Source organism: Phocoena sinus, chromosome 5, assembly GCF_008692025.1.
Source record: "Phocoena sinus isolate mPhoSin1 chromosome 5, mPhoSin1.pri, whole genome shotgun sequence".
NCBI lineage: Eukaryota > Metazoa > Chordata > Mammalia > Artiodactyla > Phocoenidae > Phocoena > Phocoena sinus.
In genome coordinates this window covers 41,657,925-41,674,940 of record NC_045767.1, presented here as the reverse complement: position 1 = coordinate 41,674,940, position 17,016 = coordinate 41,657,925, and the positions used below count along the sequence as shown (strand labels likewise).

At 41.7% G+C, this 17,016-nt stretch overlaps 1 protein-coding gene across 3 annotated transcripts in view; it reads left to right on the top strand.

The window, feature by feature from the left end:
• BOD1L1 (biorientation of chromosomes in cell division 1 like 1) overlaps nucleotides 1-17,016 on the top strand; it is a 56,019-nt gene that overhangs the window by 22,445 nt on the left and 16,558 nt on the right. For all 3 annotated transcript variants that reach the window (XR_004349965.1, XM_032632362.1, XM_032632363.1), the window contains exons 9-14: nucleotides 1,081-1,153; nucleotides 3,470-9,440; nucleotides 11,343-11,407; nucleotides 12,292-12,376; nucleotides 14,502-14,545; nucleotides 15,970-16,027. Coding sequence is in view for 2 of the 3 variants with exons in the window: in XM_032632362.1 (XP_032488253.1) it covers nucleotides 1,081-1,153; nucleotides 3,470-9,440; nucleotides 11,343-11,407; nucleotides 12,292-12,376; nucleotides 14,502-14,545; nucleotides 15,970-16,027 (6,296 nt within the window). In the remaining variant the exon portion in view is untranslated. The remainder of the gene's footprint in view (nucleotides 1-1,080; nucleotides 1,154-3,469; nucleotides 9,441-11,342; nucleotides 11,408-12,291; nucleotides 12,377-14,501; nucleotides 14,546-15,969; nucleotides 16,028-17,016) is intronic.

Below are 17,016 nucleotides of genomic sequence, written 5' to 3'. Positions count from 1 at the left end.
CAGTTGCCCTAGAATTTCAGAGAGTTTTATAGACGCTCTAGAAGTACTCAGGAAGTATCCCTGTTCTGGACATTCAGTTACCTCTTTTTTTTATTTTTATTTTTTTTGTGGTACGCGGGCCTCTCACTGTTGTGGCCTCTCCTGTTGCGGAGCACAGGCTCCAGACAGGCAGGCTCAGCGGCCATGGCTCACGGGCCTAGCCGCTCCGCGGCATGTGGGATCTTCCTGGACCGGAGCACGAACCTGTGTCCCCTGCATTGGCAGGCGGACTCTCAACCACTGTGCCACCAGGGAAGCCTTCAGTTACCTCTTACTGACAGTGACTGCTTCCATTCTCCAGTCTTTCCAGGCAGTTCACTTCACCAGAATCTCATGCTTCTCCCCATAAACCAGAGGTCCAAGCCAAAAAAATTTTTAGCACTGCATTATCATGGTTAATTCTATAAGAATTACAAAACTGAAGAGATTGAGAGTGGCTGTCTAGCCATGGGCTATAACTTTGCTGTTCCATTGTGATGCAGTTATATAAATTTATCTTAAACTTGAAGATAGCTGAATCAGTCATTTGCAGAACTCAGTGGGAGGAGTTACCTCTCATTTTTCTTATAGACCTCATTCCTGTCGATCTGAATAAATAAAACTACCCTGTTTATTCAAAATATAAGACTTTCAAAATGAAATTGTAGCCCATATCATATTCATCTTCAAGCAACATTCAGGAAATTCTGTTTCAAGAATACTTTCCTATAGGGCCAAGAGTGTTCCATGTCACATTTGGGATTGAGTTCTTCACTGTTGACCAAGAATAGGATTTAAATTGAAATTCACTAGTCTCTATGTACAAATTAAATGTGTATAGTAAAGAAAAGCTAAGGGTTTTTTTTTTTTAATCTTCCTGAGAAATTCTGATATTTGATTCAGAGTTCATATTTCACTTTTTTTTTTAACATCTTTATTGGAGTATAATTGCTTTACAATGGTGTGTTAGTTTCTGGTTTATAACAAAGTGAATCAGTTACACATATACATATGTTCCCATATCTCTTCCGTCTTTCATATTTCATTTTTTCCCCCACCTAGGAACGTTGACGAGAATTCTAAAAAGAAACAGCAATCTGAAGAAGATTCCAAAGAAACCCTCAAAACAAGTGAGGTGTGTCTTAATTAATAAAACCCCATTTTAACTGTTCTTTTTTTAGATATATGCCATTCAGTCCTTTGTAGTAAAACTTAGAATACAATATGATTTTTTCCAAGTTGAATAAAAAATCCATCACATTCAGCATTCTAACACACCCATCCTATTATGGCCAGAAGTCCTCATTTTGGCAAGTTGATTCTTATGATCTTTTATCTGGATAATAGCTACTTTTCTACTCCCTTTCCTTCCCCCAACTTCCCCACCTCTTATTTCCTATATTGGCAATAATAAAATTGCCAGGAATAACAATGAAAAAGAAAAGGGAAAAAAAGCTAAAATCCCTCTACAAATAGATTATCTGTTCTATTCTCTTCCATTCTCATCAAATATGTTCATAATTTTGTAGATAGATGTAATCTTGCAAAGTGTTTTTGTTTTGGGGGAGGTTTTTTTGTGGTACGTGGATCTGTCACTGTTGCAGCCTCTCCCACTGTGGAGCACAGGCTCTGGACGTGCAGGCCCAGCGGCCATGGCTCATGGGCCCAGCCGCTCCACGGCATGTGGGATCCTCCCGGACCGGGACATGAACCCATGTCCCCTGCATCGGCAGGCGGACTCTCAACCACTGCGCCACCAGGGAAGCCCCGCAAAGTATTTTTAATGTTCCCTCTTTGCTCATTGTATGCTGTAACTTCCTAATTATAATATTTGATTGTATAATATTATATTGAATACCATAATTTAAGCATTTCTTCTTAGTTGAGCACTTAGATTGTTTCTAAGATGTGATCATATTAAATAGTAAAAATATGTACATAAAACTACCCCCAAAATGTTCAATAAGTACATTTCTTCTCCTTTTTGCCTTATTTTCTTGAGATAAACTTTTGTTTTCACTGGGTTTAAATGTTTATGTATACTGCCATATTTGTAACTCTGTAGCTGAACTATCTTAACACTTGTAAGGGAAACAATAATGATTTAGTAATTATTTATTCATAGCCAGTAAATGTTCTTGATGTCTTTATCCAGAAATCAGAGGCATATTTGTAAGTATATCCTGATATTCTAATGGCATATCTTTAAAATATTTAACTTTATTTTATGAGAAATTTCTGTGAAAAATGATCTCATAAAATTTTACTCACATTAATTGGTTAGAACTTATTGTAGGGACTTCCCCAGTGGCCCAGTGGGTAAGACTCCGCACTCCCAATGCAGGCGTCCTGGGTTCGATCCCTGGCCAGGGAACTAGATCCCACATGCATGCCCCAACTAAGAGTTTGCATGCCAAAACTAAGGAGCCCACCTGCTGCAACCAAGACCCGGCACAACCAAATAAATAAATAATTAATTAATTAAAAAATACATTTAAAAAAAAATAAAAAAAAAAAAAAAAGAACTTATTGTAAAATTAGGTTGATGAAATCCCTGTTCTTTCTTTGAGGAGTTTAATTTTAAAGTATTTTTTTAAGATGTTGATCCCAATATTAGTAGTTGCTAAAATGTAAAAAGATGCAGTGATAAATTGACCCAGAAACACACAGGGCTTTCTGAGTACTTTAGCCCATTATTTGAATAAGAATAATTATAGCTAGTCCATGAGTCTTTATTAGAGTGTGCTTAGTCATTAACATTAATCCCCTCAGAGCTGTACTGTGGGATAGGGAGGAAAGTTTGGATGTTTTGGTCTATTAGTATCTTCCCTCGGATACATCAATGTATACATACATTATATATAACGTTATTATTACCGTGAGTTACTGTGTGCATTTGAAGCTTCCTAAGTAGCTTGTCTTACAGGTAACCTAAATGCATGGAGTTCCTATAAATAATTTGGGTTTCTAAATTAAAATATAAGAAAACTTTATTTCATTGCAAAATTTTTAAATTGCCTTCATTAGGTTTTCAGCTTTTGGACTAAAAAGAACATTGCTTTGCCATTCTTTCAGCTTATATTTATTAATGACCACTGGGCATTAGTGGGCTTTGGCAACTTAGAGTTTAAGAAGGCCTCCTAAATGCATGGACCTATCTCAGGAGAAAGAACTACTCTCTAAAAAGATGCTGCAGTGTAGTGGGAAGGGTACTAGACTCAGAATGAAATCATCTGAACTCATTTCTGGGTGTCAAGTTATTGAATCATGCTGAGTTTCAGGTTCCTGATGCATAGAATGAAGTTAACAATATCTACTGGCTGCTGGCAAAGGTTAAATAAGTAAGGTGTAACATGTGACAGCACTCAACGTACTATATGCACCCAAATGTTAGATGTGAATATAAAATTTAATGTTAGTATTTCTTATATTTTAACTTATTTTCTTACAGCATTTTGAAAAGGAAAAAGTATCTTCTTCAAAGGATTTGAAGCACATTCATGCAAAGAGTGAACCAAGTAAACCTGCTCGGAGACTTTCAGAGTCTTTGCATTCAGCTGATGAAAACAAAAATGAATCCAAAATAGAAAGGGAACATAAAAGACGGACCTCAACCCCTGTTGTGGTGGAAGGGGTTCAGGAAGAGACTGACATGAGAGATGGGAAGAGGCCAGTGGAACGGTCAGAAAGTGGCACAGAAGAACCCCAGAAACAGAAATGCACACTTAAAAATGAAAAGCATCTAAAGAAGGATGAGTCTGAAACACCATACTTGAGAAGCCTGCCTAAGAAAGAGACAAAATCCTCCAAGGACAAGCCTGAAAAAGAGAAAACTTTGTCAGAAGACAAACTGTCTACAAAACACAAGTATAAAGGTGACAGTACACATAAAACAGGTGATGAGACTGAGCTTCACTCTTCTGAGAAAGGCTTGAAAGTTGATGAAAATATTCAGAAGCCAAGTCAACAAACAAGGCTTTCTTCAGATGATAAAGCTGAACGAAAAAGTAAACATAGGAATGAAAGGAAATTATCAATTTTGGGCAAAGATGGTAAACCAGTTTCTGAATATATTATAAAAACTGATGAGAATGTTCGTAAAGAAAACAACAGAAAAGAGAGACACGGGTCAGCTGACAAAACTAAGGCAGAGCACAAATCAAGAAGATCAAGTGATTCTAAAATTCAGAAAGATTCTCTGAGTTCCAAGCAACATGGAAGCACCTTACAGAGAAGAAGTGAAAGTTACTCAGAGGATAAATGTGATACGGAGTCGACTAATGTAGATAGTAATTCAAAAGCAGAAGACGTTGTTCACAAGGAGAAGCGAAGAACCAAGAGCTTGTTAGAAGAGAAACTTGTGTTAAAGTCTAAATCCAAAAGCCAAGGCAAACAGTTAAAAGCAGTTGAAACAGAATCACAAGAAAATGTCACGAAACAGGTGACCACTTCAAAACCAGATAAGGAGAAGAACACAGAAGAAAGTGACCCAGATAGGCTGCGGAAGTCTAGAGTTGAAGACAGACCTTCTGAGGAAAGTGGTATGGAACCTGCATCAGAGAGCACTGCCTCTTCAACACACGGTGCACAGAGAGAGTCCAGTCACAGAGCGAAGTTACCACTAGCAAAGGAGAAGCACAAGGGTGATAAAGAGTCAAGCTCTGCCAGACTTGAGAGAAAGTTATCAGATGGGCACAAAAGCAGGAGCTTAAAGCATAGTAGTAAGGACGTGAAAAAGAAGGAAGAAAATAAATCAGAGGATAAGGATGGTAAGGAAGTTGACAGCAGTCATGAAAAGTCCAGAGGAAACAGTTCAGTCGTGGAAAAGAAATTAAGCAGAAGGTTGTGTGAAAATCGAAGAGGAAGCTTATCCCAAGAAATGACCAAAGGTGAAGAAAAACCAGCAGCAAACCCTTTGGGCACTCCCAGTAGTTCCTCCCTTCAGAGACCCAAAAAAAGCAGTGATCCTGCCTTGATGCCCGAACAAGAGCCAATGGAAATTGACCTGGAGCCAGCCATGGAAAATGCATTGGAAGTACCAAAAACCCAAAACATCAGAAGCAGTAGTTCTCAGCAAGACATTGACTCAGAAAATATTACAAAACAAAAAACCACTACAGTTCTAAAGGATGAGTTACGAACTTCCATAGTAGATTCAAAAACAGCAGCTCCAGCCTGTAAATCAGGACGTGGAACAGGAACTGTTGGTAATTCTGAAAAGCACGCTGACCATAAAAGCACCCTGACCAAGAAAGTGCATCTCCAAGGTGCTGTGTCCAAACAGAATCCCGGGGAGAAAGAGCCCACTCAACAAGGAACTCATGAAATGAATGTAGACTCTGAAACAAGTCATCGATTGTTACCTCGTGCTCTGTCAGAAAGCGACAGGGCGCAAAAGAATTTGAAAAACACCACCAGACCCACTGAAGAACGTGTTGCTCAAGGAGATACTGCTCTTGAACATTCCACAAATGTAGACTCCTCCCTGTCATTAAGTTCTGTGACTGCTGTGCCTCAGAAACAATCTCATGATTCAGGTGTAACTCCTTCAGTTGACAAAAGAACTGTTTCAGAAGGTGGCACAGCCAGCACCTTGCTTGTGGACCACTCTGAAATCCCTAACCAAAGCTTGACTGTTAGGGAATCAGAAGTCCCTAGGACAAGTGACAGCAAAGAAGGTGATGCAGTTTCCACAGTAGATAAACCAGCAAAAGCAAGCATGGATAACAAAAGACACATTCCAGAAGGTTCCCAGGCCACTGTACTCCACAGCAAGCAAGGAAAAGTAAACATGCCTCTTGGTAGTGAGTTAACAGACATGACTATGGAAAATGAGAATGTTATCAAAGAAGGTGGTTCAATGGGCGTGGCTGGGAAAGGAAGTAACTTGAGTTCAAAGCAGACAATTAAGGCTTCTGTAGAAAATGGCCAAAAGGATGGCATTGCTGTTGATCAGGTGGTAGGTGTGAGTACAGAAAAAGATGCTAAAACTGTTGGACTTAAGCATAGTAGAGGCCCAGGTGAAATAGGAAACTTGTCAACTGATGCTGACAGAAGGAATGAAAACAGTGAGGTGGACACCAGTGCTGAAAGCAACACTGCATCCTCTGTTTTACACCAAAGGAGCCGGAAAGCTGAGACTGCAACAGCCAGGTCTGGTAGAGCAGAAAAGACTTCCATTGCCACCAGTACTGAAGGGAAGGACAGAGGTGTTCCCCTAAACCCAGTGAAGGCGGGGGATGCCACAACCACGTCTGCAGAGACAGCAGAGGGCAGGGTGGCCCTGCCTTGCACAAGCATCGAGGCGGATGAAGGCTTCACAATGGGTGTGCACTCCAGAAAGCACTGTCTTCACGTTGGGCTGGAAGCCAGGGAAGGCACCATCTTTGCTGCAGCAGAGGAGGGTGGAGGCATTGTCACAGAAGGATTTGCTGAAAGTGAAACTTTCCTCACAAGCACCAAGGAAGGAGAAAGTGGGGAGTGTGCTGTGGCCGAGCCAGAAGAAAGAGTGGCTGACCCAGTGACGGCTCCCATGGGGACCACCAAAGACGACGTCAATAGCGCAGCACCTGAAGAGAAGGATGATGCTGTGACCAGTGCAGGCTCCGAGGGGAAGTGTGAGGGTTCTTCAAGTGGGGACTCAGGACTCGTGGAGGGAGCTGTTACTTTTATTAGCGAGGTTGAAAGTGATGGAGCGGTAACAAGTGCCGGCACAGAAATCAGAGAGGGGTCCCTAAGCAGTGAAGAGGTGGATGGATTCCGGAGAAATATGATGAGAATGGGCCCCAAGAAGGAAACTGAGGGGACTGTGACGTGTACAGGAGCAGAACGGAGAAGTGATAGCTTCATCATGTGCTCAGTAGCTGGTGCAGGGCCACAGGAGGAGCGGAGGGTTACAGGGGCCCCTGAGGTCCCAGTAAACAATGACACGTCAGCAGGAGCCAGTCCCACCCAGGAGGGAGGTGGGTCTGTGAATGACGGCCCAGAAGGTGAAAGCGCGGTCACCAGCACAGGGATAACAGAGGAAGATGGGGAGGGGCCGGCAAGTTGCACAGGTTCAGAAGAGAGCAGCGAAGGCTTTGCTCTAAGTTCCGAATCAGAAGAAAACGGAGAGAGTGCAATGGACAGCACAGTTGCCAAAGACGTCACCAACATACCATTAGTCGCTGCTGGTCCATGCGATGACGAAGACATCGTGACCAGCACAGGCGCGAAGGAGGAAGATGACGAAGGGGAGGGTGTTGTGACCAGTACTGGAAGAGGAAATGAGATCGGGCACGCATCAACATGCACAGGGATTGAAGAAGAAGGTGAAGGGGTGTCCATTTGTGAAAGTGCAGAAGAAGGGGATGGTCGGATTGGCACTGCAGTGGGGCATGTAGAAGCCGAGGCTGGGGCTGCCATCCCGAATGCAAATGAGAGTAATGTTGATAGCATGAGTGGTGCCAAGAAGGACATTAAAGATGCAGAGATCTGCTCCAGTGCCAAAGGGATTGTGGAAAGCAGCGTGACCAGCGCAGCTGCAGGAAAGGGCGAAGTGGCTGCAGTTCGTGAAGGTTGCGAGGGTCCCATGACTAGTGCAGCTTCAGATCACAGTGACAGTCAGCTCACCAGAAAAGAAAACGTCAACGATACCACTATTTCCACTGGCCTGGTGGGGGGCAGTTATGAGGCTCTTGTATCTGGTGCAGTCCCAGAATACAAGGCTCATCACACGTCACCAGGTGAAAAAGCAGATGAAGGTATCATCACTTCTGTGGAAAATGAAGACTGTGATGGCCTTGTGGCTGCTAAAGCCAGTGTCAGTATTACGAACCCGGCTTGTTTAGCCAGCGGTAAAAGTCAAGGCAAAGGCTTGATGATTTCTACCAGTACAACAAATGATTTCACCCTGCAGCTAAACACAATGGTAAGTATGGAAGAAGGTCGTTCAGGTGCCCCAAGAACTGAAGAAAGTGTGGAAGGCCCCAGAGTGAACGTGGAAGAATTTGAGGTCCCCATGCCCAGCGCGGTGTCAAGCGATGAGAGCCAACTCCCAGCTGCTAGAAACGAGGAGAAAGACGAGTGTGCCATGATTTCCACAAGCATAGGGGAGGAGTTCGAAGTGCCCATTTCCAGTGCAACAACCATCCAAGGTGCCGAGAGTCAGCAGCCAGTTGTAGCAGTTGAAGAAAGAGCTAAAGGGCCAGTCTTGGTGAACGCTGATGACTTTGATGTGCCCATGCCCAGCGCACCTGCAGAAGTCGAGAGCCCCCTCGCTTCAACCAGCAAGGAGGAGAAAGATGAGTGTGCCCTCATTTCCACCAGCATCGCAGAAGAGTGCGAGGCCTCCATTTGTGGTGTGGCTGTGGGAAGGGAACATGAGCGATCCATCCTGGGCATGGAAGAGAAAGATGGGAGTGCCATCATATCAACAAGCTCAGTAGAAGACTGCGAGGGCCCAGTGTCCAGTGCTGCCCCTCAGGACGAAGTCCATCCCTTGGTCACACCAGCAGAGGAGACAAGTGACACCGCCATGATTTCCACCAGCACCTCAGAAGGACGTGAGGCAGTCATGGTGGGTGCCGTCCCACAGGATGAAGATCAGCTCGCCATTGCGGGAACAGAGGACTTGAGCGATGCCGCCATCATCTCCACCAGCACAGCCGAATGTGTGCTGGCCGCCACTGGCCTAGACAGGCACGAAGAGAGTCAGCTGACTGCAGGCAGCCCTGAAGGAAAAGATGACCTGTTAGCCTCGAAGATGAGCAAGGCTGAGGCCCCTCTGCCCAGCCTAATTGCTGAGGACAACTGTCAGTATCCTGGGCCATCCACAGGAGAAAAAGAAGTGGGCCCCGTGGTGGCAGTGGGCACCAGGGAAGGGCACAACAGGGTGTCGGTCAGCGTGCTCTCTGCAGGTGCTGGGTGTGCACCAGAGACACTGAAGTCTGGCAAGGACTGTGCAGGCAAAGTTCAGAGAGAAGATGAAAGCCCTGAGGCAGGGACGTCGGGGGACAGCACTCCAGGCAGGTGTCCGGCAGGGGTTAGTGTGGACTTGCCTCTCGACCCTCGAGGAGCAGAACAGGCAGCCAACGACTCCTCCGTCAGGCTGCTCTGTTTGACAGCCGTACATACTGGTGCTAAAAAATCTGATGATCAGCAGGGGCCTGAGGGCAACTTGAAAACCACCACTGAGTGTATTAATGGCCAAGAATCAGAAGTTGCTCCGTCTCACATGACAGTCCTTCCTGCTGCCTACGCTGTAGCTCTCTCGGCTCCTAAGTGCAAGCAGGACTTGACTATCAGGAGTGATCACAGTGGCAAGTGGAGCGCTCCAGCGCCTGCTGAGAAAACAGGAGATGGTAGCAGCATGACCGTGTCCTTCCAGGAAGAAGGAGGCCTTGAAGTCACTGTTTCTTCTGAAGAGAATTTGCGTAACATAGGTGAGAATCTCCTAAGTGCACATTGTTGCATTTTACAAAGATAATTGTGTGTAGAGGACATTTAAGACAATCTTCCAAAAGATGGTTTGGATTCTAGAACGTTACAAAATAGCTCTCATCCAACTTGAAGGTCAAGCTTCTCTAAAATTGTGTTTAAAAGCTTAAAGCCTTAGACCTGCTTCTCATGTGCGATGAGGCCAGAGGCTGAGAGCCAGGTCATCAGCTGGCCAAGTGTTGTCTGCAGGACTGTTGCAAGTTACTAAACCTCTTGGACCTTCAGGTTTCTTATCAATCAAAATGAAGATCCCTCACAACAACGTATGAAATTAGTGTATTTTTTATCACCCTCATTTTACAAATGAGGAAAAAGATTCAGAGAGTTTAAATAACTTGCATAGTACTCAGGTGCCTCTTAGAAAAAAAAAATTACTTCAGAGCCTCAGTTTTCTGTTGTATAAAAAGGAGATAATAGTACAAAAACAAGCATCCTTCTAACCCTTATCTGACTTACAGACTTGAACTATGTGTCAGTTCAGTCTAGCTGGCTACTTCTAATCGAGGGAGCACATTATTGTTTTTAATGGAGTTTATTGTTCAGATAAATGAGTTAGTTTCTGGTTTAGAATTGTTTGAAAAGGAAAAGCATTCCTTCCTGGTAGATTTCAGAGAGTGCTGGTCTTGTTAGAAACAGTTGGTAACTTTCAAAGGTGTAAGCTTTAAGCTTGGTCATTCATACACTCCCACTTCAGACACATTACACCAGGTACCACTGTGGATTCAAAGATAAATAGTCAAGATGGGAAAATAGCTGTGAATCTAGCCATGTATTGTACATAGGCCGTGACTCTGCAGTGTGACAGGTGCTTAGAATAGGGTTAACCACAGAATGCTGCAAGAACTCAGAGGGGGCACATGGGCTGGACTTGAAGGGATCAGGGATGTTGTCTTCCTTTCTACTCTGATTGTATAAATTGTAGCATCCTGGACTTTTTAACTGGAATAGACCTTAGATACCATATAAATGCAGCCTCCAGAGGCTGAGGCCAGTAGGTTTAGTCCTGTTCATTATAGGGACTTAGGAGACATTAAGAAATAGGGACTTAGATAGGAGACATTAAGAAATGTCCCAAGGGTTGAAATAAGTGACTTTAAAATTTTCCATTGATTTTAGCTTAGGGTAAATTGAACACTCTGGAAGTTTTTTTATGGCTCAACCATTGCTACAGTCTATTATTCCTCCTGCCTCTCCCCTTTTCTTCCCCCTGAAGGAACAGAAATAGGGCTTTTAGCAAAGGCAAGCTTGCAGCCTCTTGGAGAAAGGAAGGGTTTTCTTTGGAGGCTTACATGTGGGCAGGTGAGAGAAACTGGAAGTCACAGGACAGAAGAGAGAAGGAAAGAAATGACCAAGACAGGGATAGGTTTGAGTCTCTAGCAGAGAAAATTCTGTTCTCTTTTTATCCACTTCACAGTTTTTAACTTTATGTTCAACTTTGCTGTGTCAGCATGAAGCAAGTACAGTGAGTCTATTCACAAATCACCTTCTTTATTGGGAATATACCACAGTGGCCTAGAATATTTTCTTTTAGGGACAAACTTGATGTAGATCACTATAGAAAAATTCTTGGAAATAAGATGTCCTCACAAATAATATTGTTTCATTCTTTGTGGGCAGCCATCTTAACAGCAAGAAAACATTTTCACACACCCCCTCCACCAAAAATGAGTAAATGACCCCTTGCCTTTCATCTGAGAATTTTCATATATATTCCTTTTTACTGTTTTCTATTGATAGCAGAGGAAGAGGGCATGGCATACTAGATAACAACATTCTGTTACCTTTTGATTCAGGATGTATTTTGCAAGCAAATTCTTAAGTTGATTTAGTGCTTTGAATTTCATTAGGCACGGAAGAGTCTCCATTGAATGATTTGGGAGGATTGGGACTGAAAGCCAACTTGAAAACTGAGGTATGGCTGGTAATTCAGTTATGCTGAACTGTCAGTGGTGTAAGTACCTTTTCACCATATATAGACATATGTACACTTGAGCAGAATATAGTTCCTGTATTCTGTATAGCTATACAAGCAGAGTATAGCTTCTCATTGTACTTAAGACATTTAAGTTTTGTTATTGTCACATCCTGTAGGGGAAAAGCTAAGAACCTCAGTACCTCAGTTAATAGTGCCATCATCAATTCCATCTACTCAAGCCAGGAACCCAAGAGTCACCCTCAGTCACCCCACATTCAGTCCATTTCCAAAATATAACTTGAATCCATCTATTTCTATTTCTATAGCTGCCACATAACCTAAGCCACTACTTCAGTAGTGTCCCCATTGGACTTTCTTCCTCTCCGGTCCCTCCTCTAGTCTTCACACAGCCCTGAGAGCTATCTTGAAAAACATAAATTAGGTCATGTCATTGCTCTGCTTGAAATTTCCAGTGGCTTCCCATCATACTTAGAATAAAATCTAGTTTGGGGGGTGTTTTTTTGTTTTTGTTTATCACAGCGGACACTGCAGTGGTTCAGGGTGAGCTGTGGTGAGACTTGAGCCTCTTGAGGAAGTGGGGCAGATCAGGAAAGGCCTTGTGTGTTGTACTCTTTTACTTTAAAGCAGTAGGAGAGCCATTGATGGATGAAATTAGTTTTATCATATTTTATTTTATTTTACTTTTTTGTTTCTGAAGGTTGGCAGTATTCATTTTTAAATTTCACAAACTTGAAAGTAGACTTTTATATTGTCACAGGATATTGGGTGTTTTGTTTAATTCACTTGAGGTGAATTAAACTTACCTTCTTATTTCAAAAACCTCATTTAATTTATTTGTTATGGTGCTTTGGACTTTTTAGGTATTTGTGCCATCAGAGGAAGAGAAAAATCATGAAATTCCAGCACCACCAGAAAGTCCAAGTGGGAGAAAGCTGAGTGGAGTCGGTAAACTCCTTTTAGTGGTTGTTCACATTACTTTTTCCTTGCATGTGGTTTTATCTTTTATTGCCACATAAAATTAATAGCTAACTTGTAATAAAACATTGACAGGCTATATGGATTTACCTCTCACTTTTTAACATAGGTTAGAGGGAACTCTTTACTATTTCATTTTTAACATACTTTTTCTCATGAAGTATCAGTATTATGTCAATCAATATTATGTAAGGTAATTGTTTAAAACCAATGTCTCCAAATAATTGTGGTCAAACAAGTTGCTTTGGAGCAAACCCTTGTTCAGGCTCACAGATGTGTCAGTGTGGCCCTCCATGTCCTTTCAGGTGCTATCACAGTTCACTTCCAAAAGTCTAGTCTCCGGCCACTGTTCCCACTTCTTTTAACCTCACGCTCATGGCTCCTGGGCTCTGGCAGTTGCCCAGTTACTGAAGCTACTTCCCGTTTGCATAGCCTCTTCTCAGTCTCTCTGTGCAGTAGTATTCGGTGTCCACTAAGTATTTTTTAGGGGAGAGCCTCAGTGTCAGACAGGATTAGGACAGCGGCTCTCAAACACTTTGGTGTCAGGACCACTTTACAAATGACTTCATCTAAATCTGATTACCTCCCAAAGACCCTAACTCCAATACCGTCACATTGGGGATTAGGATTTCAGTATATGGGGTGGGTGGCAATATATTCTATGTGAGGGGGACAGAAACATCCAGTCCATAGCATTCAAAAAACTGAAAAGTTCAGGTAAAGCATGATCCAGGAGCAAAGACACAGCTTGCAAAGGCCCAATTTCTTATCTTCTCCTTTAGCCCCCAGCAGAAGTAATCACTTTCTCATTCTTGGTCTTTAGGAAGATATCTTTGTGCTGTCATTCATGGCTGAAATCCTGAGACTTACTCTGATTCAGTTTAGGTACCTGAATTATATTGTTCTATCATTTTTTTTAACTCAGCCATATATTGTGGGCAGCCTTCATTGTCACTGTATACAGATCAACTTCATTTGTTTTAATAGTGGTCTGTAATGCATTTTCCCATTTGTTATTAGATATTTTAGTGGTCTCCAGATTTTGTAGTTTTTACTAGCTGCAGTGAGCTTCCATATGCATGTAACCATGCATTTCCCTAAGTGTTTTCATAAGAGTGAGTTGAGAGGTCAAAGAATATGTAAGTTTTGTATTTTCATTTCAAGCACTTGATAGTCCCCCTAATTTGGAGACAAATATTGAAGGATGAGTAGGTGTATATTCAGTGGACAAGGCAAAGAGAAAGGTAGTGTGTATAAATCTTCACCCGGAACTATCAGGGGCAGTCAGGGTAGGGACCTTCCAAGGCACAACCATCTGAAAGGGCAGCCTTCAAAGTATGTGACCTCAGAAGCCTTATAAGCAAAAGTACCAGGCAGTCCTGGAAGACCACCCAAGACCTGGTAAGCCATTCATGCTCACATGTTAAAACCCTAACGATGACTAATCTATCCAAAACTTGGACAGATGTATTAATTAAAATTTGTATGTATGTGTTATAATACAAATAATTAATATCCCATTTGTTAATTGTCAAGAAGGTAACATTTTTGGATTCTGAAGTCCTTTGTCCCCACAGTTATATTTCAGGTTACTTTACTGTGTTTAGGTACAGTTCAATAAGAGATCTACTTATGTAAAAGGAAGTTGTTTTTAAAAGAAAAATGTGTGTTCTGTCATTGTTGAGTAGAAACAGTAGACCTTGTACTTCAAGTTTCCAAAGAATATAAATAGACCATTGCCGTTTGAAGGGATAGGATCTAACTTTTCATTTGATGGCGTTATTTTTAAATGAACCAGTGTTACACTGTCGCTTAACAGTTACAGCAAAGGCCTTCCTTCCACCGTCCTTCTAAGCTTCAGATCACCGACATGGCTACATCACTATAGTGATTTAATGGATCACTGCCATTTCTGTAAAAATGCAGGCAACATTGTTTTTCTGATAGTAGGACAGAACACGGATTGTATATTTCACAAAAGCAGCTAGGCCACTTAGCGACATATTCCGACTTAACTAAAAAGCTCTAAATTTGTTTCTCTGTGGTTCAGAAACAACATTCAGTTTCCTTATTTCTCATTTTTATTTTTGAACAGCTGAACTACAGAGGGAGCCTTTGTTGGTGATTGAATCACTAAATGTAAGTCACTGTAATGGTTAGAGTTTTGTTGTTATCAGTTGGGGTTGCTTTGATTTGGGGTTTTGAGAGCGATTACATTTAGGGGAGGGGCTGGCTGTGCATTTCTTTAGAAGACAGGACGTGCTCTCCATTCAAGTTCAACCTACTGACACCTTCAGTTCCATGTTCAGTTATATCCACTGATGTCAGGAAATTTAGTTGTTTTTCTCAGAAAAAAGGAGTCACTCAATTCAGCTGCACTGTGTTCTAGTGGCTGTTTAGGCTATGTCATGAAACAGCACTAAGGAAATAGAAGGTGGCCCAGATCCCTCAGACTAGGGAACTCCCCTGGTAATCCTAATGAAATCCTTCAAAGAGCTAGGAGCTTTCTATTTTTTTTATTACTATAATGGGATTGCAAATTGGACTGTGATGTCTTAAATTATCCTGGTGCTGTAGACCAAACCAACTTTATTTTAAAAACTAAAGTTCACTTTATGTCTTTAGAAACCTTTTGTGAAGATACTAAACTATAATTGCTATATATACATATTTTTTCCCAGCTGTGGCTCTCATAATCCCTTTTGTGCTTGAAAGAGTTGGGTTTTTGTTTGCTTTTTTTTTTCTTTCTTAGTGCATAGGGAAGTGAACATTTTGTAAAATGCTTGCAAATCACAGACAGCTACATTTTTTCCAGTGCCCCTAGAGGACTCAGAAGAGCTTTGCTTCCTACCAGACAACTATGGCATCAGAGGGCTTACCTCACCCTGTTGAGACATCCCAGTCTGTATCTAGAAGCTCACACACGGTCTACTGAGTAAAAGGAAGAGAAAAGCCCCACTTGGTTCTGTTCAGGTTTACCCTCCAGGAGTTAAAAGGATTCTAAATGTGGCTGAAACCTCCAGAGCTCCCCAGCATCCTACCTTGTTTCCCCGAATCCCCCAGCTGGCTTTTTCCCATCTAAGCACAGCTGCCCTTTCCAAATATGAAATTCTGTAGCTAGGATTTAGAATGTTGTAGGATATTCTAAGACTTCCTCTCTGTGTTTAAAAAAAAAAAAAGTACAGTTGACAAGATTTCCCAGAGGGAAACCTTATGACAGAATGACAGAATCCCTCAACATTTTTTAGTAAAGAAAATCTTCAGGGATTGTTGGATGGGAAGAGAATTCATAGAATTCGGAAATTTTTTCTCTCTTATTTCTTACTCTTTTGCCATAACCATTTTAAAGACAAGGAGAGTAAACACAGTGGGATGCTAATTTGTTAAACTGAAACTTCTTCAAAAGGAAAATGCCCTATGCTCTTGAGCTTGTGGGTGAAATTTATTAAAAAAACACGGACTCCAGTTCCTTTAAGCGTTCCCACAAACGGCCAGATTATTTTCTAGATATTCAAGATTTGTGTGAGATTATCCATAAGTAACTTTTTCTGTTGCGTGTTTAGGTCGAAAATTCAGGCTCAAAAACAAATGAAATTCATAGCAAATCTCAAAGCAAAGAAGGTAAGTTAGTGTATTTCATAGTAGTAATTTTAATATTATAGTTATCATTTGTTGAGTGCCTTCTGTGTGACATGCCCTGTGCTAATTATAATTAGTTTGCAAATTTTCACTCATCTAATTTATATGATCCATTACAATGAGCATTAACAGCATCACATCTGTAGTTGAGGAAACTGAGGCATGGAGTGGTCCAGTGTCTCATTCAAGGCCGCATAGCTTGTAAGTGGTGCCTTGCCTTAAATAGCTACTAGAACTTTGCCAGAAACCTCACAGTAGATTTATCCAATGTGGATACAAAATGTATAGACCCCAGTGGTTTGTATCATAGGAGAGGCTCTGTGCTAAGTACTTAACTGTTGATTTCTGACAAGCAATCTCAATTTGGTAGCAGATCAGAGACATCACATTTATGAGGCTCATCGCCCAGGGGTCAGACGTCATTGCACGCAACCTGCAGAGACTGCCAACCCCAGAGGAATAATTCTCTTCTCAAAACAAAATGTAGAATTTTGTTGATTCCTACTGATTTTGTTGATTCCCTATTCCAAGAATGGGGAAAGAGGTCTTAATCCCCTATACAGTTATTTTTATAACAAGTTATACCATATTTCAAACCAAAGTAAAGTGGCAATAATTATAAACACCCATGTATCCATCACCTAGTTTTGTCATATCTTAAAATGCAGTATATTTGCTTCATAACTTTTTTTTAAAAATTGTACAGATATATTTGAATCCATATTATACACCCCCCTCCCCAATCCCAATCTCTTTTTTGTCATGTTGACATGTATAATTCTAGTTACTTTACTTCAGTTGCTCTTTAGTATTCCATGGTGTGAATATACCACAGTTACTATTTTGCTTCTTTTGTTAGTGGACATTGAGGTTTTTTGCAACTTGTCCCAATTACAAAGAGAGCTACCATGCATGATCTATTGTTTTCCTTGGACACTTGTTCATACTGTGCTGATACAGGAGCTGGGGGG